The sequence below is a fragment of the Corvus brachyrhynchos genome, unplaced genomic scaffold, assembly GCF_000691975.1.
Source record: "Corvus brachyrhynchos isolate BGI_N302 unplaced genomic scaffold, ASM69197v1 scaffold26, whole genome shotgun sequence".
In the NCBI taxonomy this organism is placed as follows: Eukaryota; Metazoa; Chordata; class Aves; order Passeriformes; family Corvidae; genus Corvus; species Corvus brachyrhynchos.
Window position 1 is genome coordinate 6,843,013 of NW_008239324.1, and position 23,212 is coordinate 6,866,224.

Here is a 23,212-nt window from a genome sequence, read left to right on the forward strand (position 1 = left end):
CCGTCCCCCATCGCAGCTCATTCCTGAGGCGGGGAAGGTCCGGGCCTGTCCTGGTCCCGGTCCCGGCGTGGGGGTTGTGGGTCCCCCCTCGGGCAGGCTGTGGGGACTCCGGGAGAGGGGCCGCCGCCGGCCCGCTGTGCTCACTTACGGGGGTTCTTCCATGAGGTTTTACTGCTGGCTTGGTTTTTTTTCTGTGTTGTGTTCTCAGGGATTAGACCTAGATGATCTTTAGGGTTCCCTTTCAGTTTAGGACTAGGTGACAGATTTTAGCTTAAAACGTCCTTATGAAAGAAGCGTAAAGCAGTCACTCGTACTTCTGGCCAAGGCAGGTGTAGTGGGGGAAATGTACAAGTATCCAGAGCTAAAGCGATGCCTGTTGTGTTTACTAAAAGTTTTATGATTGGTTTGGATTTTTTTCACAGCCAGTATTTGGTGTATTATATTGAAGTGAAGTCAAAACTGTACATAATACATAAATACTACAATACAAATTGAGATTGATCATGAAGACCTTTTGTGGAAGAGCTAATCCAACCACTGGTTCGATGGAGTGGTTAGAAGAGGGTGAGGACTATGACTACCACCAGGAGATTGCAAGGTATGCTTGGAAAAGTAGCTTGCTATTCCGTTAAAAGATACCAAAAAACGAGCAAATCCAACTTTTTTTTAATGATAGTTTGGGGGGGTCTGTCTTTCTTTGTAGAAGTTCCAAGGGCATGAGGTAAACAGACTGTAGAATAGTCTGAATGTCAGTAAATGTGCCCAGTGGTGTACAAGGCAGAACTGTCAATGTCGAATTTTGTGAATTATTCTCCAAATAGTTTCCTTGTAAACTTTTTAAAATGTTTTCTGTGGGGCTGATCCTAATACTGACAGTGACTGAGGTGGGGCAAAATGCATTGACTAAATTTCTTTTAAATGCCAGTGCAAAATATAACTGCCAGTTGTCTGTTCCTGTTCTGCCTTTTTAAGAGCTTAGTGTAACAGCCAGAGAATGTGGGAAGATATATTTTGGGGTATGTTTGAGTAGTGCAACCCGTGAAGAAGGGGGAACCAAAGAAGTTTAAGTCTTAATAAAAAATGATAGGTCATTAGTAGTCTGTCTTTCATTGCTCTGTATAACTCTACATCTGTCTCAGGTGCTACTTCACAGCTGTTTGTCCATAGGTCTGTGCCTTGGGCCCATTATGTGGAGAGGATTTGTGCCAGTGGTTCATGAGTTCATTTATATGCTGATGGCCAGATCACTGAAATTACATTATCCCTTAGATTTGAGAAACACTTCAGATCCTCAAAGCATATGTCAGTTTTTTGTGCATGTATGGGCCACGTTGCTTTGCAGAATGGAGTATTTTAACTGGAATCTTTTATTGCAGGTCACGCTATGCAGATATGCTTCATGATAAGGACAGAGTAAGTATAGAGGCAAAACCCTGTTGAATGGTGGGAAAAGAGCCATTTCATTTCTCTTGAATAGCTGTCACTGATTGTTATATAGGTTTTTCTGAAAGATTAAATGATTACATTTTTGTACTCTCTAAGGTACCAGACCTGCTCTTAGATCAACAGATGCCCTCTTACATCTTACTTTAGTGTTCTGTTGTTTACTGCAGAACATTTTTATATTTGGTAGCCGATTTTGCTGTTCTGTGTTTGACATTTTTGACAGAGAGCTCATTAGATGAAATTTCAAAGGCTGTAAAAGTGGAATTATTATTCCATCAGTAATCTTTTGAAAGACTATTGTGATGCCTCCACAGTAGGCCTCTCTCTGGTTATAAATTCACAGTCAGAGAACGCAAGATGTCTTTAAAAGCATAAATGGGTAAAAGGTTGCTGATTTTTTTTGTCTTCTCCGCAGAATGTGAAATACTACCAAGGTATTCGTGCTGCAGTGAGCAGAGTTAAAGAGAGAGGTGAGAAAGCAATTGTGCTGGATATAGGGACAGGCACAGGACTCCTGTCCATGATGGCAGCTTCGGCCGGGGCAGATTTCTGCTATGCAGTTGAGGTGAGCATTTGTTAGGAGTTGCACATATTCAACACATTCTTTGTGATGCTCTTATTTTCAGACTATCTCTCTTATTTTTGTTCTGAAGGAAACAGAAATTCTCTTCACAATTGCACTGTTAATAAAAGCAGGGTTTTGGCCTATTTCAGTGACTATCTCAGTGCTGGTTGTTTTGGTTTCATTGACAGTGTCTTCAGCACCTGTAAGTCTCTGGGGGTTTCTGTTGATGTATGTGTATATATTTTTATTTTTACAAAGAAATTAGTTTGTTTAATGTAAATGCTACAATATTAATATGTATTCTTGTGTTTCAAAAGTTAAATTGGAGTAGCTTTTGGAGGCAACTGATACTCTGTAACAGTGGAGGTCTGAATTTTTCAAGTGAAGCTCGTTGCCTTGTTTCATGGTAGTGGACTTCAAACATAGGAGAAGATACAGAGGATGTTAATTTTTTTCAGAACTAAATATATTGCATTTTGTGTTGGTGCCCTTCCATTTTTGAAAGCTGACATGAGGGTACCATTTTGTTACACTCTTGCTGTTCACAGGTGTTTAAGCCTATGGCTAATGCTGCTGTGAAGATAGTGGAGAAAAATGGTTTTTCTGACAAGATCAAAGTAATCAACAAGCATTCCACTGAAGTCACAGTTGGCCCAGGTGAGAAAAATAGGCTAGGCTTAAAAAAAAATGGCAAGTACCTGAAAATTATGAAGAAATATGTCTTACTCGTATTCCTCATATATTTTTAATTAAAACAAGTACTTTGAGAGCACTGAGAGAGCTGGGGGTGCTCAGCTTGGAGAAGAGGAGAACCTTATCTCTATAACTGCCTGAAAAGGTTGTAGCCAGGTGAGGGTTGGCTTCTTCTCCTGGGTGACAAGTGACAGGATGACAGGAAATGGCCTCAGGTTGTGCCAGGGAAGGTTTAGGTGGGAGATTAGGAAAAATTTTTTCACAGGAAGGGTTGTGAAACATTGAAGACTGCCCAGGGAAAGGATGGAGTCACCATCCCTGGAAGTGTTCAAAAACATGTGGATATGGCACTTGAGGACATGGTTTAGTGGTGGACATGGAGATGGTGCTGGGTTGGTGGTTGGACTTGATCTTAAAGGTCTTTTCCACCTTAAGGATTCTGTGATACTTTACAATCCAGAAAGTAACACTGGAAATCTACTTTGAAAGAGAGTGTTCTGGTAATATCTCAGTAGCCATTTGCATTTCAAATGGAAAATAATTTCCAGTCTTCAGCAGACTCTCTGACAGGAATAATTTTTTTAATTACTTGTGTATTCACATAGCATTTTCTTGAAAGACTTACATAAAGGCTTAACATTACGATATTAATTTGTGTCTTTTAGATGGAGATATGCAGTGTCGGGCAAACATCCTGGTAACAGAATTATTTGATACAGAGCTGATAGGAGAAGGAGCTTTACCAACCTATGAGCACGCACACAAATACCTTGTACAGGTAAGAAAACAGAAAGTGTGTCACATCTATCAGTAGAGAAATTCTTCTGCTTTTTCTTGAAGTAGGATAGAGATTATACAGAACTTAGGCTTCTGTATCCCTTGGTAAATACACCATTAGCTCTGCTAGTAAATCACAGGCTCTGAAATAACACCTGGTTGCTTTGTGTTGAAACCAATAACTTGCTGGTTAACCAGTGTCTTTCAGAAAGGCATCCAGTCCTGATTTGAAGCTCTTCTTAATAACATCTTCGTTCCAAGATGTTTTAAAAATTAAATTCTCCTAAATTTGATGAACTTTACCTCCCAGGCATTGGTTCATTTTTGGTTGTTTTTTCCTATTGTGCTCTTACTACTCCTTATGCATTTTGCATGTGAAAATATTTTAAACACTGTATTTAAATCAGTATGGTTTTTTTGAACATATGATCTACAGGTATAATTTTTAGGGCTTTCTCTTCTACATTTTCTTATATTTTCCCTTCATTAAAATGTGGATGGCAAAACTTTATTTAGGTTTCCAGGTTTCCTTTCACCAGTTTAAAAGACACTTTATAAACGTAGTAGCACTCCATAACTTTGTACTGCTCTCCATATATAATTCCAAATTGCAATTAGTCTTTTTTTCTGTAAAAGCATTGTTTTTGGACTTCATGGTTGGCTCTTAGTTCATTGTGGGATTTTTAGGACAACTTGTATGTTTTCTACTCTTTAAACATGGATACAAAGTTGTCCTTGCATAAATTATTTTTCTTATTTTCTCATTGCAATCACCAACTCTTTTTTTATTGTTGATAGCTTACTAGATTTCTGCCTTGAGAAGCCCAAGATAAATCTCTTATTTCAGAATGAGAGTGGAAATGCAAGTTTAACTGAGGCTAGTAAACTGATAATGTATGGTTAATGAAGTAATCTGGCCTTGCTGAACCACACTGAACAGGATAGATACGTATATTCTATTTCACAGCGAGATAAATTGCTCTGATGTTACAAAAGTCTCCAAAATAATTTGTATTTTAGATTTTGAAGCTCCCAGTCCAACTTTCCTTTAAGTGGGCTTGCATTTCAATTGATTTAATTTTCACTCATGTTAATAAGCCAAACTTACTGAGTGTTATTACCCTTTGTTTTGAACACTCAGGAAGGATGTGAGGCAGTGCCTCACAGGGCAACAGTGTATGTCCAGTTAGTGGAATCCAAAAGAATGTGGTCCTGGAAGAAACTGTTTCCTGTTCATGTTGAAGCAGAGGATGGTGAAAAAATTCTTGTTCCCCCTTCAGAAATGGAGAACTGTCCAGGTGTTCCTTCTGTTTGTGATATCCAACTGAACCAGATGCCTTTAAGTGACTTCACTACCCTTAGTGGTGTGGTGACAATGTTCAGGTAAAGGAGACATTGTTTTGTTCAGAACAAAGTTACCCTGTTACACCTTTCATATAAGCTGTGCATTCAGCTTAAGAAGCTGGTGGGAATTTCTGAAGAATGCTGAACTATTTCTTTTTATGATTTTCATGCTTCTCTCTCTGCAGTGTGGATTTCAGTAAACCAGTACAGAGTGCTTCTACCTATTATAGAGTGCAGCTGGAGCCTGTGAAGTCTGGCAAGGCACAAATTGTCCTTTCCTGGTGGGATATTGACATGGACCCCTCTGGGATGATAAACTGTACAATGGCTCCCTACTGGGTAAAACCCACTTCTGCTTTGCAGGTAAAATACTGAGCCTTCAGATACTGTTGTCAGATGACTGAGCAACTCTTCTGAGTACTGGGGGGTTTAAGCAGCTCTGCCTTAAATTGCTTAGGAACTTTGCTAATGTTTAAAGTATTGGAAGATGCTAAATAAGCAAACTGTAGAAATTTTAGCTATGGTATGTGCCCGTTTGAGGTTTTCTTTAATATTAAAGAGTAATTTTTATGTAACACTTAGAGACCGAAGCTGACTTCCAGGTACTGTTATTTCTTTTACTTTCAAGAAATAAAGATTTCTGTATCTTTTTCCTTAACTAGTCTTTATCCCTGGTTAAAATATTAGTCTGTGGTTTGCTTCCATGTAGTTCTTCTATTAAATTTCCAAATAAGTGTTATGTTTATGGTAGTGTGTTTATATGCTCATAAAAAAAAGAGGCTGGTGTAGGAAAATGCTGGATTGATATGGATATTTAGAGAAACCCTATCACTATTAAGTCAGATTCCTGTGGTTTTGTGTGAATGTATTTACTAGTAGGATGAATTTAGTCAAAAAATAAGTTACAAAATTATTGATTGTCTACACTTATGTTTGAGAATGATAATTTCAAATATTAAACTTGGAGGTGTTCAGTCAGCTTAGAATGACTGTTCAGCATGGGATACTTGCAGTGCAAAAACCAGCTTTTTGAAACACAAAAGAGTTGTGCCGTGACCAGAGTGACACTAAGTGACGTAATTCTAGGTGCATGAGGCTGTCAGCAATTCAATACAAGTTTCTAACAAGTGAACTGTGGAGGTGGAACAGCATTAATAAATGCAAAGCAATTTTGGATTGTTTTTAATTTTGTTGAAATAGAAGCTTGGCTAGTGAGCAAGCCAGTGGTCTCAGGCTTATTGTATTGCAAGAAATCAATATTATTCAACCTGTAATAGTGGTATTTATTCAGCCTTGCTAGCTTGAATGAGATTCTTAATAGTGCATTTTCAAAGTTGTGCCTATTCTCCCTAATTGATTTCCTGCTATTTGTTTACTTTCCATTTGCTATTTATGAGCGAGTTCCTAAGGCTTTGTATATATATAACCCTTTTCAGTGGAGAGATCACTGGATGCAGTGTGTTTATTTTCTTCCAAATGAGGAGCCAGTTCTGCAGGGTGAGAAGTTGTACCTGACTGCCTGTCGTGATGAGTACTCTGTGTGGTACAACCTGCAGAAAGCCAGGTAACAATCTGTTTGTGAAAAAGGCTGCTGTACTACTCCTAGCTGGAGTATTTGCTGCTCTTAGGGCATCTAGTTTTGTAGAAGAGCAATGTAAGAACCCAAGGACTAGAAAAATATGAAAGGCTGCTTCATGGGCAATGCACAGGTGGAAAATACACATTATGCATAAAAATACAGTTGGACTGCAAGCTCCTACCTTGTACCTGGTTGCATTCTGTGACAAAGAAACATAAAACACTAATGGTTGATTCCTGGAAATCCTAAAATAACAGCTCAGCTGAGGTGGCACATAGGTAAAGAAGTGAAATAATTGCCATTGTGTTTCCATTTTCTATTTTCCTAGACAGCACTGTCTTTTAGAGATTACTGCTTTCTGCTCAGATTAAAAAGAGCTTAATCATGTTGGTTGTGATGACGATAGCAGCTAACATTTTTAAAAAACAGTGCTAGCTTTAAAATGTCTGAATTTGCTGTGCCTTTTTTAATTAGGAATCCAAACAAGTAACTGTTTGCTGAAAGAGCAAAGCCTTAAGTACGTAACCATCACAGTGGGAAAATGGGGATGGTTCTTGATTTTGTCTTTTAAAGAAGGTGAAAATTCTTTTTGGCCTCTCTTCATTTGGAAATGCAGAGTTACAAAAATGTCTCTGGAGAACCAGTAACTTCGAAAAAGTGACAGCAGAGTTCATATGCTTTAATGTGCATATCAGCCAAAATGCATACATGTGCCTGTTTGCAAAAACCATGTTGCTGATGCTGTAGTTAATATTTCATTGAAATTTTCTACAGAGAAGGGGAAAATAAAGCAGATGAAGAGCATAAAGCAGATGTTTGCGTGGAGAGTCCTGTCTGTAGGTGTCGTGCTCATCTGCTTTGGAACAGAGCCCGCTTTGGGGAGCTGAATGATCAGAACCGAACACACCAATACATCAAGGCCTTGAGGAAGGTGAGTGCTTGTTGCCTGCAGGTTTTATTGGCTTCTCTGATGGATGCACATAATGTTAATTTGCAGTAATTCTTTACGGAATTTGTTTGTCCCCTGCAAAGGACTTTGCTCACAAAGTATGTTTCTTATCCATCAGCAGATGTAAGTTATACTTTTGTCTTGAAAACTCTAATTACATTTTTAAATGGTAAGCAGCCATTTTTGCATAGAGTTTATAGCAGTTCTGTGTGTTTGTTACATGTAGTATTGGTAGTTGAATGAAGACATCTAATACATTTTTGAGCAAACTTTTTCAGACCTAAGTCAATGGCATTAAATGAGAATTTTTTACCATTATTTGATATGAAAGTGTATAAAGTACGGAAAACTTTTCCCTATGGAATAAGAATAACAATGACTATTTGTTTTCTGTAGGTTCTGAAAACAGATAGTGTTTGCCTTTGTATCAGTGATGGCAGTCTGCTGCCTGTGCTGGCTCACTGTCTTGGAGCAAAGCAGGTACAGTACTTCATCCTGTTTTTCAGATCTTGGCATTTTAGTTGGTATTTTTCTCTTATGTAATTCATTTCCAACTCATTATTTAACTATTTCCAGTGCCCCATCAGGGATAAGTGAGGAATAGGCTCACACTGTGTTGTAGGGGAGGTTAAATTCATCTCTGATCAAGCTGAAGTCTAGGAAGATAAATAATTACCAGATTTGACATTTACTGATGTGTAGTTTTGAAGGAAAGTGCTGCTTCCTGTTTACCATCTTCTATCTTGTGCTTTTGGAAGCACTCTTTCTATGGACCTTAATGTCTGGCAAGGTTTTCTTCTTCTTTTATGTACCATAATTACATTTATTATTTGGTCTTGAGTGGAAGAGCTGTAAAAGCAAAGTAGGAAGCAGTAAGAATACTGGGTCTGTGTGTAACTGAGAGCTGAGAGCTTCCTGGCTGTCTCACATATATAAATTCCCTACTTGATGTCACGAGGCTCTTTAAACTAAAATCTGTTAGTGTTGAACTGAATATTTGGGAATGTGTAATGTAATATAATCTGCAGGAATGTAGTATATTGCTTAACTATTCACCAATTTTGGATAAAAACGAATGTTTTCTCTTACTGCAGAAAGCTTCTTAGCACTTTCCAGCTGACACAGTCTGGTCATGTTAAGCACTATTTACGATTTGACACACTGGCAATATGCTTGCATTAGTTCATGAGTAAATATGTGCTTAGAACAAATGTTAATATGCTGTGTGCAACTTAAAGATGGAAAAGAAATATTTGCATTCGGATGAGTTTTTTTCTGGTATAACTGTGAAAACAATTATTTAGCCTGTAGTTTGGGGGGGTGTTTCGTTGTTAAAAATGTTTATTATAGTGGGCTGTGGAATAGGTGCATAGTTCTTATGAACTGTGCTCACTAGGGCATCGAACTGTTTCTTCATTCTTCAGTTACATATTCTTTTAATTAAAAACTATAAAGCTAGTTTGACTAACTGTGTATTTTCATTAGGTGTTTACGTTAGAAAACTCTGGTGTGTCCTGTTCTGTCATGGAAAAAGTGAGTATTCCATTTACTTTTAAAGCTGGATCTCTCCTGCAGATGCCTCTTGGCTTGTCTGCTTGAGCTGCTGCTCTGCTGCTGCCTTTGCCTTGGTGATAAAGGCCAGGCTGTTTGTGTCTGAGGATCAGTGAGAGCATCCCACAGCCTGCACCAGTCTTACCTGGCAAGCAGCATCCAGCAGTTGTCTTCCAGCTGAGACAAGTTGGGGATGCCTGCTCTGCTGTTGTCTCTGCCTTGGGGAAGGGCAGGGGAGGCTCTGCCAGCAGAGTGGAGGCTGTTCAGGAGAGGCAGCTGGTGCCTAAGAAGTGTCTGGAAGCAGCTTCCTGAAGTCATCATATGGCTGTGGCTCCTTTAGTTGACACTGTGTATTTGAAAGAGGTCTGGCTCAGCCTGCAGCTCAGGAGTGCAAAACCAGGAATGGTGGGCAAATGAGGACCCGAAGCTGGTCTCAAAGAGAAGCCAAATATGCAGTGTATTCATAGCTGAAGTGATTCTTACTTTTCTTGGTTATCCTTCTCATATGCTTCAAAGTATAAATCAATGAAGGTGAGGAATCTGCCTTTTTACGTAGGTAATTGAAGGACTATGGAGGGCATGTGCTTCAGTTCCCTGGGTGTGACATGTTGGCTCTATGTGCATACAGCCTTGAACCATAGACTTGTATCATCCTCACGAGTTATGGCAGGAAGTTATATTAAAATTTCTTCTGGCTACTGGGGGTTTTTTCTAATTTATTTTCAATAAAATTATTATTTTGGTCTCAACTGTGGCTTTTGATAAAGACAGTGTGCTACTTTTTGATTTTAGTTTTTTAAAGCAAATCATCTTGAAGATAAAATTAAAATAATAGAAACACGTCCTGAGTTGCTGAAGCCTTCTCATTTGGAAGATAAAAAGGTATGTTACAGTTGCTCAGTGTACTGAATTTCAGGGGGTCAGTAGGGAGCAGGAAGTAAAAATGAATCTTGCTTTCCTACTGTGCCACCACAATGAATCCTGTTATGTCCCAGTTCCCATAAAATGTCATGAGTAAATGGTTCACACCATGTGCAGCTAAAACTAAAGGAGACTAAAGATTGTGGGAGGGTTGTTGCTTTGTTTCTGAAGGGTCTGACTTTCCCTGCTGCATAATTGCACCAGTTGTTAAGGCAGTTTAACTGGTTTAACTGCATGTGTTCTACAAGGCTGTAGCTCTTTCACAGCTCTTTCACTCAAGAAGATTGCAATCTATTTGGAAGTAATAACATACTTTAAAACTTAAGAATTATATCACTCATTTCAAAGCCTTCCAAACTCAAACTGCAGTATTTTCTCACAAACTTTGTTGTGGGAAAATTCAATTTAAAATGTGATAACTAAACCCACAAAACAATGTCCAGTGTGCTGTATGTGCAGTATACAGTAATTAAATCCCTAGGGAGCAGTAGAAGTTTTTATCTAGATGATTTCACTTAATATATTGTGCTGGCAGCTATTGGAAGATCTAAACAGCCTGTGTTATGAGTTGTACTTTATTACAATGATTTTTATGTCTTCCTTTCTTTGACAAGATTTCTGTCCTTGTGGGAGAGCCATTTTTCACTACAAGTTTGTTGCCGTGGCATAACCTGTATTTCTGGTATGCCAGGACAGCTGTGAGCACTCACCTTGCCAGCAATGTCACTGTGCTACCTCAGTCTGCTTCTTTGCACATGATGATTGTGGAGTTCCAGGTGAGATTGTTTAGATATTTACACAAATCCACTTAAAACTGAATATTCTTTCAGGACTTTTAAATGACAACTTTATTGCATCTTAATACTGTCCAATATGTTTCGTACTTACCAGCTGAGAAAAGAATATTTGATATCTTGAAGGTGAATGTTGTTGTTTCAGTCATCTCTTGTCAGCAAATCAACTAAAGTAATTTTGCTGTTTAAAATGAAAGGGCTGCATGTTTTAATATATTTATTTAGAGAGTGCTGAAGCATGTGACAGTTGTGGTTATTTATAAAATTTCATATTTTATTATATATACTATATATAAATATATGTATCAAGTCGATATTCTGCAGCATACCATTTTTTGAAACAAGGCTTTATAAGACTGTAGGCAGGATTCTCAATTGTATGGGGGTTTCTTTTCAACTGCTTAAGGCTGTGCACAGCTCTGAATATGAGCACATCTTAAAAATACTTTGAAAAGTCATATTTCAGATACTGTACAAAGTTATAAACTTACTTTTTTCAGTTATTAAGGACTTTGTACCTAAAGATTGTGAAGTGCTTACCTACAGTGACAATGGAAATTAGTGAAGTACTTTCCTCATTAATATGTAAAGTCCAATAGCTTAAGTGAGGGAACTCTGTAGTCCAGTGTTGTGTAAATAAATATACATATCTTTAAGTAAAACTCCTATAATCTAATGAATTTTCACATAAAAAAAACCAGCCTTCAGTTTATCTGTTAACAATGCCTGGGTTTTTTTGTCGTCTTTTCTCCCCTCTGGCTCACCAGCTGTGTAGGTTTTGTGTCTGAGCTTCTCTCCCTTAACAGTTTCCTTATTCGAATGCCCTTTAACCTTGTTCTCTTACTTCTGCTTTTGATTTGTGCATGTGAAAATGGGGTTTTTCTTTATCCCTCTGGGACTAATCAGCTGTGATGCACATTTTTTCAGTTTTCTGCAAAAATGTAGAGAGTTTAAGTATATACTGAGTAAATAATGTAAATCTGAATTCTGTAATAGGGAGCAGATACTTAGACTAATCAACAGTAATCAGATTGAGATAAGCAGTAAATTCTAATTCTGCTCTCTTATCTAGAGGATTTAGTTCCCTAGACCTCAAAGCATTTTGTAAGGAAGTAAGCATTATTCTCTCCATGGTCTGGATGAGGAAACCAAAGCATGCAGTGACTACTGAAGATTATTCAGCAGTCTAGGAGCAGAATGTAGAGTAACATTCGTGTCACCTAAGCCTCAGTTTTACATTTCCATATACAGGGTTTGTTCAGAGATGATTCCACATAAACATTCTGATAGAACATTTAACTTGTATTTTGTTCCCTTAAGCTATCCCCAAAGCTGATGCTTTAATTGTACATTTTCTTCTTTGCTCAGTGGTGAATCTAGACTCAAAGACTGGAATCTGTGGGATTTTAAAAATAACCTCTGCATTTACCAGTTCTTGGTTAGAGGGAATAGACACGGTGTTGCAAGGTCTCCTGCGGAACAGGGTCTGTAGGCTGTTCTGTCTTCTCAGAATGGATGTGTCGTCACGGTTAAGCAATTAGCAAAACCTGGATCCAGGAGAAACAATTTGATGATTACTTCAGTTATAAACTTGTTTCATCCATAATTGCATTTAGGGAGCAGAGTGCTGCCTGTCTGTTTTGATAGTTCTGCTGGGTGTACCATTCAGAGACTCTTAGAGAGTCACTCTAGTTCATGCTGTATTCAGGCAGAAGTTATAAAGGTATTTGTTTAAATGTCCTGCTGCCAGCTTGTAAAGCAGGAACATTTGAGAGTAAGTGCAACAATGAACAGGTAATAAAAAGTGTATATATCTGTAGTTAGTGAATTGTCATGTTAAGAGACCATTAATGAGGTCTAAGAAAAGGCAAATGTTGAACTGAATCATTGTCTGTCCAGTGGGTTGCTAAAGTCCGTGAGAGGCATGGTGTGAAGTGGCTAAAATGGTCTCACTCCACCTTGGGGGGCTAAAGGGAAGTGTGGTTCTCTGGTAGGCTCTGAGATGTTTGATACTGCTGGGAGCACTTACCTGTGCTGGACAGTGAAAGTGGAGGTGCTGTAAGAGTTAGATCTTGGTAAATCCATACCTGCTCTAAAATAAACTACCCACAGAGATTTTAAGAAATGTTCTTTAGAGGAGTTGAAAACAGTGATCAAAGAATTAACCGACTTCAAAAAATCTTTTCCCAGAATTATCTTCTGATTCTTGTGGTAGTTGTAATGGTTTAGGAATATATACACAGTAAAAAGTCTTTATCTGGCTTGCTATCAAATGTCTAAGCTACAGCTAAAATTATTTCAAGATTTCCTGTTTCCTTTAATAAAGCCAAACAAAATCCTGTTTTCATTTGTAGGACTTATGGAGAATCCGGAGTCCATGTGGCATCTGTGAAGGTTTTGATGTCCAGACTATGGATGATATGATTAAAGTAAGAAAAATAGTTTCAGCACAAGTCCCAGGAAAACAAAAATTCAGTTTGACTTAATAAAGCATTTAGTGACTGTTGAAAAACTTGTGCATTAGGCAGCACCTCATTGTTTGAGATTTCTGTCAGTTTCTAGAGCTGTGCTGTCAATATCCATATTTGAGTTAGCCATTGAGATTACGTTTACAGTAATTGTGGAGGAGTACAGGAATTCATCTCAAGGGAGAAGAAAATGTCAGTGCATTGTGTTTTGAAAGTGCCCGTTTCTATTTCAGGGATCAGGGCCCCAATCACAGCATTTGGTTTCACACATGTAGGACATTTTTTCCCTTGTGCCTGAGAAGTGCAGTCCTGCCCTCTTGAAGCTTTATTGCTTAAATACTCTGAGTTCAGGACCCATAATTAACTTAAAAACACGGACTCTTTGCATTTCTGTCATTTTCAGTTCATTTTATTCTTTCCTTTCTTCAGGATTCTCTGAATTTTAGGGAATCCAGGGAAGCAGAACCTCACCCGCTGTGGGAGTATCCCTGCAAGTCACTCTCAGACCCACAGGAAGTTTTGACATTTGACTTCACAAAGACTGTACCACAACACTGTCTCAGCACCGAGGGCTCTGTAAAACTCTTACGGTCAGTTTTCTCAGTGCAATAAATATTCTTGTCATCATCCATTTTTCTACCAGGAGGTAGAGTTCCAGCTCTTCAGATGAGTTGAGTTTAGAGCTCTTCTAAGTGTAATACACTTAACTGGTGCAAATGTGCTTGGCAGTTTTTAATAACATGACCTAAGGTTCTGGAGGTTGCTCTGACGCAGACTTTCTGTGGCTATTCACAATAGGCTATAACAATAATACAATAATATTAGATATTATCAGATTAGATAATATGCCTCTGTTTAAAAAAATAACATTTTACTGGCTGTCACTGTGATTTATTATTTAAATAGATTAATTTATAGTTAAGAGAAAATAAAGCATTATCTGGATGTTTTTAATCTTCCTGTTTGTTGCCCATTGCTGAGTTCTTGCAGAAAAAGCTCCTGCGTAGCTTGTCAGATTATTGTGTTTAATAATGAATGAATTACTATGTTTAGTAGCTTTAAAATGACTGTTTTAATAGCTTTTAATGTATATGCTATTCTTCCTTCTAACTATAATCCTGGCAATCTTTATATTTGCCACATCTTCTGAGATACTTTCCACTCTAACTGTGGACTGTGCTTAAATCTGTTCAAACTTGAAATGCTGTTAAGAATTAAAAACCCAAGAAAGTTTTATTTTATAACTATCTGGAGCTTACATAGCTCAAACACTGCTGTGTTTCTCATTAAACAAAATTCAAGCTTTTATAGACTCCAGAGCCATCTGCATGGGGTTTCTGTGCCTTTGCAGCAGTTGTGTTTACAGGCAGCACACTGGCATGACCTCTGCTCCTTGTGGAGCGGGCACATGAAGTGACATGGTGTGTGTGGTAAATATTTCCTCTAAATTCAGAGTCAATAGAAACTGGGGTCTCTGAAGGAAGTTCTCAGCGTATGCTGTGTAATTTATGCCATGTTATTCAGTGCTGGTTAAGTGCCTATGCTGCTGAGCAGATGTAGTTATGACATGTTCTCCTCCATGCCTTTTTTAGATCTCATATCTGCAAATACTTTAGAAGTTGCTGGCCCCAATTACCAACTCAGTCAGCTGTTCAGCTTTCTTTCAAGGAAAGAGTTGTTCATGCTCTTACAGCTCTCACTTAAACACTAGTGCAGTGTTTAAGCTGCCAGGATTATGTACAGTAACAGGTTTTATCCTGCCCCTCTCCCCAGGAAAGGCAAGAGCCATGGAGCAGTTCTGTGGATGGAATATCACCTTGCTGCTGATGTCTCCGTTAGTACAGGACTGATGCAAATGTCAAATGAAAAGGTACATCTTCAATCGAATTTATTACGTCAAAGTCTGTGTGTTTGCAGCGGGTCTCTGTTGGCCATGCTTGGATTATGTAGTGCCCCTTGTTGCTCTGTTTGAATACTGTGTAGTCAGAATTAGTAAAAATACCTGTTCATGTTTTAGTGGGGAGCAGGAGATGTACCTTAAAATCGGAGTCTGATTTACATCCAAATGCTCCCTAGTTTGGAATCAAATTCAGGATTTAAATGGGATGCTAGGTCAAAGTAGAGTTTTTTCATACAAATAACCTCATCTCAGTTTAACAAAAGCAAAAATTTGGAGGGTAAGGAGTAAGTATTTTTAGTATTCTGTCTCAATATTCTTTGGCCAAATCCATTTTTGACTCGGTGACTTCAGTGTGTGATGTAGCAGATGGTATTTAAAGTTATGTGTTCCATAGTGGAGTGGATGGCAGTGTAAATGAAAACTGTTGATCATTGTGTGCTCAGCTGGGAACAAGAACTCTTACTGCATTCTTACTGTATAGTAATAATACTGGAGATTTTGACTGCTTTCACTTTTAACTCTCTCCTGTAGGGAATCTGTGAATGGAATCCCCACTGCAAGCAAGCTGTTTATTTCTTCAGCTCTGTTATTGAATCAGAAATTCTGTCAGAGCCTACTGCTGTCACATATGCTATAAATTTTGACACAAAGACAGGAGAGATTGCCATGGATTTTAAGCTATTATAAAATACTTTCCTTTTGTTCATATTCCTAAATTATAATAAACATACAGTATTTTTTTTTTTGTATAGCAGGGGGTTTCTTTTATTGTGTTCAGAGAGCAGACTGTTCTGAAACATACTTCTAACTTTCAAAATACAGTTAGTGAGGTAGAGAGGAACCATTTCTTAGGGACAGGTATATTCTTGTATATATATATCCATATATACACATGCTTTAAATCATCTCTTTCAGGGTTTCACACAGTGTTAATGAGCTGCAGAACAGCTGACTTGACAGTAGCAGCTGGTTATGTCATGGCATATCATGCATATGAGGTCACCAGGCCTTAACACTGACATTAGAGAAAAGTCAGTTAAATAGATCTATTTCTAGGCTGTGCTCTTTTCACTGTAAAATGGGAAATAATCTCCAGAGTGCACCAAAAAAATCCCAAGTCAAGCTACATATGTATATTAGTACACTTAATAGGGAGAAGGAAACAGCTTAGCTGCTCTCAGACTTGTCTAAGTTGTGGCTGGTTCTAAGCTGAAATGGCCAGTGAATTAAACTGTGGTGCACTGATGTTCTGCTGGAACTGATGTTCTGTGATGCTGCATTTCTGAAGAGTCCTTTGCCAAACAGTGACCAAAATCTGGGAAGTTGTAACTGGAAATTAGAAAATGCACATATTCAAATTAGTTGGAAGTGACAAACTGATGGTAGTCTGACCAGAAACAAAAGGAAAAGAATGGGAGTAGTCTAAAAAGAAAATCTTTATGAGATATGTAATATTCCATATATGATTAAAAATGTGCTCTTAAACTCATTTCATCAGAGGTGTAAATAACACCTGCCAGTTTGGCTAACTTGTAAAGTGCTCTGCAGTAGCACATCAACTACTGAGGTTTTCTTAGTTGCTCTCCAGATCACACTGGCAGCAATGGCATTGTGTGAAATGAGTTCTGCTTTAGATGAACAATCAATTGGTGTATCTGTTTTGTATGTGTGACCTATTAAGATTTTGATAGAAAATCAATGTCCTGCCAGTCCCAAATTGTGTCAGCCATCCGCAGGGATAACAGTTACCAAAGCTACTCCTATTTCCTCTGAGCAGCAGCTTTAGCAAAGTGAAAGGAATACCATGAGGAAGCCACAAGGCAGCAGCAGCCTCCCCTACTCTGCTTTCCTGGTCACCATGATACATCATTCTTGTGAGTAAAATGTTTTCCTTTTTCTTTTCCTAACGGTGTGATCATATTTATAGACCCACAAGCCATCTGAAATATTCCTAAATTTTTAGACCCATTTTCCTGATGAACAGAAACCCTGCAGCTCCTGCTGAGGTCTGTGAATTTCACTTTTCAAAACTGCACTTTTAAGATGCTTAACTTTAGTCTGTCATCTCTTACAGACTTTGCTGGAATATGTAGGTTGCTGTTCATGAAACAGTTGTTTTAATTTTGATACACTGTGCTTAGCCCACAGAAAGTATGGTAGCAAATATTGTTGTTATGTGTTGTACACAGTACAGTTGGAAAGGGAACAATAATATGGCCAAACCTTTAAAGTAGTAAAGGCTTGGACCTTTATTTTTTTTAAAAAAAGGCACAGGCACAATTGTGCAAGGCTGGAAAAGGCTGATATTGTACAGCTGCTCTTCTCCTGACTCTGTCCTGTAACTCCTGAGTCTGGCCTGACACAGAAAGCATGAGCTGCTGTTCTTGTTCTGCAGTAGGAAGAGCTTCTGAAAGTGCATTTAACTGCACAAGTCATTCTGGATCCAGCAAGAGAATACAGTGTTCTATAGGGAACACAAAAATAATAGCAATATATTAGAATTTATATGTTTGGAAAAATAAGATAGGAAAAAAACACAACCAAAATCACAGTGTTTTGTGTAATGTTAACTTTCTCAAAGGTAACTGTGTATGGATGTTCCTGAATTGTGCTTCCTAAGAAAAAATTAAACATAAATTTGTTAAAATGCCAAAGGGAAGAAATCCACACTGATGGGAATTTGTATTTTGTTACGAGTGTTATGTATGTTGAAGTTATGTGGTCCTTGCAGTGGGTATTAGGGATGGTGACTGAGGGGCATCCTTGTTAAACCCTTTTGATGTTGTGACACTTGGGACTGCAGAGGTTCTCAGGGGTGAGTGCAGTGAAGGGGAAGGGCAGAGGCTTTATGCAGTAGCAGCAATCTGCAGAACTGTGCTCCCAGGGCTGAACTGTCTGCTGTGTGCATATAAGGAAAACATCTTAAATTTCAGTATACCTGGAGCAGAAATTGCATTGCTGCTATCAAAAAAAACCCCAAACCACTGGAAGGATGGAATGCCGCGCATATTTTAGCACCTTTGGGTTCCTTAGACAAGCAAAATCTGATGGATATACTCAAGAAACCTTGTGCATGTTTTAGTTCACTGTGAGTGTTACCAACATCACTAATGCTTGCTGGTTTGGCTTGTGCATTTAGACAGGCACCACAGCTGCTTTAAGGATTTGGTTAAAATTGCTGGGAGCTGTTATGTTGAGGCAAGCTCTTACCACGTGTGTGTGTACTTAGGACTTTTTACTGTATGTATCAGTCTTCCTTGACTTACATGAGTTCTTCAGGTTGGACTTAAAAACCTAATGTGATCTGTAAATTGTGTGGAAAACAGCTGCTTACAGGGGGGGACTGGCCATTTCTTACACATGTGTGCAAGAGCAAAATAAAAGACTGCTTCTATCTCTGTCCTCTTCCACAGGGCATTTTACTGCAAGCACGCACTTGGGGGAGGAAGGCCACTTTATCAAAAAAACACATTACCCAGGAGCAGCATTCAGCCTCCCATTTGTTCCCAGACCTGACAGAAGCATTCCAGTGATGTTCTGAGCTGGAAGAGCTGCTGGCTATGGGCATCTTAATAAGCAGAGCAAGAATCCTATTTTCTCTTGGAAGGAACTTATTCTGTGCTGCCACTACAGGCAATTTTTTTTCTTAATGACAACAGCTTCAATCCTGACTAGGCCTGCAGGTACAGATGCACGTTCTAATAGAAACAGGATCCTCTGCCAGCACTGAACTAACAGTATTACAGTTCAGATATTGCAATAGAGCCGATGTCTAGCTGGGCAGCTTTTTTAATGCAAGTCATGGGTTTTAGTCAGGCATTAAAAATCATAATAAACTACCAAGTGTTGCCATTTGCATTTAACTTCCCAATTTTGGCTTTACTGCGGAAGTAACTGTTCTGTAGTTCTGAATTGCGATGTAATTTTACTAAGATGTGGTGGTTACCACAGCAGAGCTCCACAAGAGGGTGCTGAGAACCCACTTCGAAATTTCTAGCACATTATAAATCAGGAAAATGCAGAGTCTTGCCAAATGCAGCTGTCTCATTCAAATCACACGTCGTGTTATGAGATACAATGTACATACATGCATGGAAGTGGAAAACTAGTGAAAAAGGTGACAACTGCTAGTAAATCTAATCCAGACCTGCACCTACTGTTAAAGCAGGCAGGCAGGAAAGTGTCTCATGCTGAATACACAGAGTGAGTAGTACTCCTTGGACAGTGAAGTTGTCATGGTCCTAATGAAGGACAAGCCTTGCATTGTAAAGGGTGTTTTCTAAGTCAGGCAGCTGCAAGATTTGTTCCTTTATTTGCAGAACTGGTACCTTTTGTCTGAAGGCTGGGCACTTCAAGGACTGAGATCCTGGAGCTTGCTTTTCTCCTTCATTAGTCCCTTTGAAACTGCTCTGTGTGGGCTTCCTGCATTTAACAAGATAGAGGATGCATTTCAGGACTAACTCATTTAGTCACTCATCTTTTGTATTCTGTTTGTAGTTACAGCTGGTTGTTAGGGGGGGGAGAGACTATTACAGCTTCCTGGTGTTGGATTTTTCCAATGATGATTGTGAGCTGAATACAATGGGTGCTTGTGTTGTCATTCTACCTTATTGACTCTGATAGCATTGCAAAATGTTAATTTGGTTTGGTACTTAATCATTGTAATACTTCACATTTCCAAGCATTTAATGCAGATTAGTGATTAAGATGCTTCTCAGAGAGGGGTGTGTTGTCATCTCTATTTTTCAGATGAGAAAAAACCTAAGTGTGCTTTGTGTGGGTGTGTGAGTGTTTCATCTGCCCCAGGCTCACTATAAGATTAGAGCCTCAGAGCTAAAAATGACTTGCTCAAGGCCGTGCAGAATAGACTAATCCCCTGACTCCCCAGCTCTGCTTTAATCATTTGTTTTCTTAGCACAGTGTGATTTCAGATGCAGCCTTATGAGGTTTGACCGAGATGCAGCAGATAAAGGCTCAGAGGCAGTAAATCCTTGGATAGCTCAGTAATTAAAACCACCTGGGTTTTAACGTACATGTAAAATATATTAATATTATATAAAAACGACATACTTAAATATATATATTTACAAAGCTATAGAGCTTTGGTCTTATTTTTAAAAGCTGTCATGAAGATGACCCACTTTTTTCCCCCCCCAGGAGGAGTCTGCCTAGGATTTGAGAGCCCTGAAGATGCCTCTTTTGTGGACAAGGGCACTAATGAATGAATGAGAGCAGATGATCTTCCTGTGTGCCACGGGAAAGCCCTGTAATTGCAAGTCTGGCTGCTCTTCACAGAGGTGTGGGCACAGTCCCAGGGTATCTTGGCCTTAAGTTACACAAGACTGGCCATGTACCCTCTGGTTCTTCCTCTGGTTCTTCCTCAGGGTTTTGCTGAAGTGCAGCTGCATGACGAGCTGCAGCAGCCCCTTTGCTGTGGATTGTGCCTCTTGCTCCTGTCATTTTCCGCAGCCTCTGCTCTCTCTTGCCTTTTACATCACTCCCTTGGAGAAGTGATGTTCTCGTGCTTTGGGAGAAGGGAGTGGGTGCTGCAGGTTACTGAGTGTGCTCTTGCTTCTGCAGGGTGGTGGGTCCTGCTGTATCTGTCCTCACATAAGGTGCCTGCTGGCTTCCTGTTAGGGTATCTAAGAAACCAATTACTCACACTCCTGACAATCAGCAAATAAATTGAGCTGCGGCGATGAATGAGGTGGGAGTGAGACACAGCCTTCACTGCGGCACTCCAAAATGCCATATCCCTGCTCAGCTGCAGTGTTTCTAGGAATGGTTGGAGGCACTGTACAGTAGGTCTGCATGTCTCATCTCATGCCTGCTTGACAGGCAGCAGCAAAGTCACTTGTGCCCATGGACTGATGAGAGAGGATGAGGCACCCTCACGTGCGGTGGAAAGGCTGGGAGTGCATCCAGAAGTGGGATGAATCGGAGGCTCTGCAGGACTGGCGCCTGGCAAGTGCAGGGGTGCACTTCATCGTGTCCCAGTGCCCCTTCCTGCCAGGCTCCTGAGGGGCTGAGCTGCAGGGGGGATGGACACATTCTCCTGAACCCTCCCTGTGCATCCCAGTGCCCTGGGCTGTGTCCTACCCAAAATAAGATGTGTCAGCTCTTGCTGTGAGCCCACAATGAGAGAGCAGCTGGGTGAGGGGCTGGCTGTGTTTTGTGAGCAATAGTGGGACTTGAGAAACAAAAGTTCATGTGTTGAGTGTGTCTGTGTGACTTCCAGCCTGAGGGCACCAAGAACACAGGAGTAATGAACTGGTGTGAAGAGAATATTCAGACCATCTAATTTTGCTGGCTGTTATGCCACGTGTGTGTCCTGGCATGCTGGGACGTGGTACTGAGGGCCAAGACAGTGGCCTTAGTATTGACTGCTCATGTTCCTGCTGTTTTAAATCAGCACTGGGGTTTTGTGTCTCTTACCTCCTGAGCTGATGCTGTTTAGGTGTTCTCCATAATGTTTCTCATTGCCTGTTTCTATTGAGTAACAATGGTCTTTGGACTCCAACTCAAGTAGTTTCATTACTTTAGTGGAGTTTAGGTGATGGGCCCTTAAGTGACAGTGTTGGCATTGCTGCTTCTTGAGCCTTGGTCTTGCTTAAAATCAGTGCCCATCTCTTCTTCCTGCAGCTGCTGTGTCCCTGTTGGCCAGGCTGGTCCTGAGAGCAGAGCAGAGCTGTCAGAGCTGACGGGAAGTCTCCCAGAATTAGGGACTTGAACCTCTCTCCAGCAAAAGCTCTTTCTGCCTAGAAATAAATTTCATCTAAAGTTTATGCTTCTGGAATTGATGCACAAACCCAAAGCTTTATCTGAATGCACTGAAGAGGCTTTGGCGGTGGGAAGGTGTGGTAAGTTATAGCAGTTCTCTTGTGCAGCCTGTGTGCCATTAGAGAGCTCCAATCCCGAGTGTCCAGGGCTGCATGCCAAGGATGGAGGGTTTGGTGGAGGCACTGTTAATACCTTACGGCCTTGTGTTGAAAACTGCTGGCATACTGCATTATGATGGCTTAGTATGTGTTTCTGTTTTGTATGAAACTGTTAGGGAAGCTGCCATCTCTTCTTCATGCACTAAATTAATTTCTACCCCTGCCCTGCCCTGGCCCTTCACTTTTTGCAAATACTGACTAGTGCTCAACAAAAACTAGCAGTTCCTTCTGCATTGCACAGCAGAATAAATGAACTATGAAGTCAACTTCTGTGTTAAATGTTACGTTTTTATCTTTTCTTGCATTATCTTGACACATACCCCACAATATACATGAAAAAAAGTCTTCAAAAAGGGAAGAAGGAAAAATATCTAGGAAAGTCTATGTCTTCATATTTCGATACAAAACAGGCTTTATGTTTTGTATCGAAATATGAAGACATAGTCTTTCCTAGATATCGGAGTGCTCTGCTCCACAGATATCATGGGTCTGTACTGACAAAGCATTTAATTTTTGTGCATTTTCTTTTGTGCTTGTCACAGATCTGAAGCACTTCAAGGCCAGTCTCATCCATGTGCACTGCTGCCAGGCTGAGGGGTTTATTTCATGTCACAGACGACATGAATGAAGCAGCAGGGTAAAGGCATAAGCAGCATTTCTCTTCCAAAAGGGGCACCAGCACCTCAGACCATCTCAGCAGTGCTTCCCAAACCAGATTAGTGCCCAGGCTGAGCTCCTGGGGCCCCGTTAATGTACGGGGTGTGTTAATGTACAAACATGGTTGTCAGCGTGTTCCTTGTTCCAGAGTGTCAGTACAGGTATCAGTGGGAGGTTTTGGTGAGGATGTCATGCAGCCCTTTCAGGTGCTGTTTATCCCACTCTCTTTGAGGGCTCCCTCGATGGCAGATGTGTCCCCATTTAGAATGGTGCCGTTTTTGTTGTGTCCCTGTGCCAGTCAGGCAGGCCCTGAATAAATACTGGGATTTTCTCACAGGAGATCATCTGTTCAGATAGATGCAGTGCCTTACATCCACTGCCAGCTTCCTGCTGCTTTCTTGGATGCTGCTGCCCATATCCCTTTGCTTGCAGGGAGAATATTCTACTTGTGTCCCTGCCCCTAGCTGGGAACGAGATACACTGCTCCATTGTTTACCTCTCCTAGAAGCTGAGGGTTGTGACTCTCTTTTTGCGACAGTCTGTATTTGCATTCCCGGGGTTGGCTGGGCAACAGCTAATCAAGTAATTACATTTTAAATAAGATTTTACAAGAAAAGCATGTCTAAAAAT

General features: G+C 39.9%; 1 protein-coding gene across 2 annotated transcripts; it reads left to right on the forward strand.

Moving 5' to 3' along the window:
- The first annotated feature begins 16 nt into the window (after positions 1-16).
- On the forward strand, positions 17-18,385 carry PRMT7 (protein arginine methyltransferase 7). Of its 2 annotated transcripts, XM_017741012.1 has the most exons (18): positions 17-37; positions 423-598; positions 1,377-1,413; positions 1,862-2,011; positions 2,560-2,668; positions 3,370-3,482; positions 4,623-4,864; positions 5,011-5,188; positions 6,262-6,389; positions 7,179-7,335; positions 7,750-7,833; positions 8,839-8,886; positions 9,697-9,786; positions 10,440-10,601; positions 12,974-13,048; positions 13,517-13,677; positions 14,861-14,957; positions 15,519-18,385. In XM_017741012.1, the coding sequence occupies exons 2-18, from the start codon at positions 504-506 to the stop codon at positions 15,672-15,674; spliced, it is 2,082 nt and encodes a 693-aa protein (XP_017596501.1). In that variant the 5' UTR covers positions 17-37; positions 423-503; the 3' UTR covers positions 15,675-18,385. The 2 variants fall into 2 exon arrangements, with proteins under 2 accessions (XP_017596501.1, XP_017596502.1); XM_017741013.1 differs by lacking the exons at positions 8,839-8,886; positions 9,697-9,786.
- Positions 18,386-23,212: the final 4,827 nt, after the last annotated feature.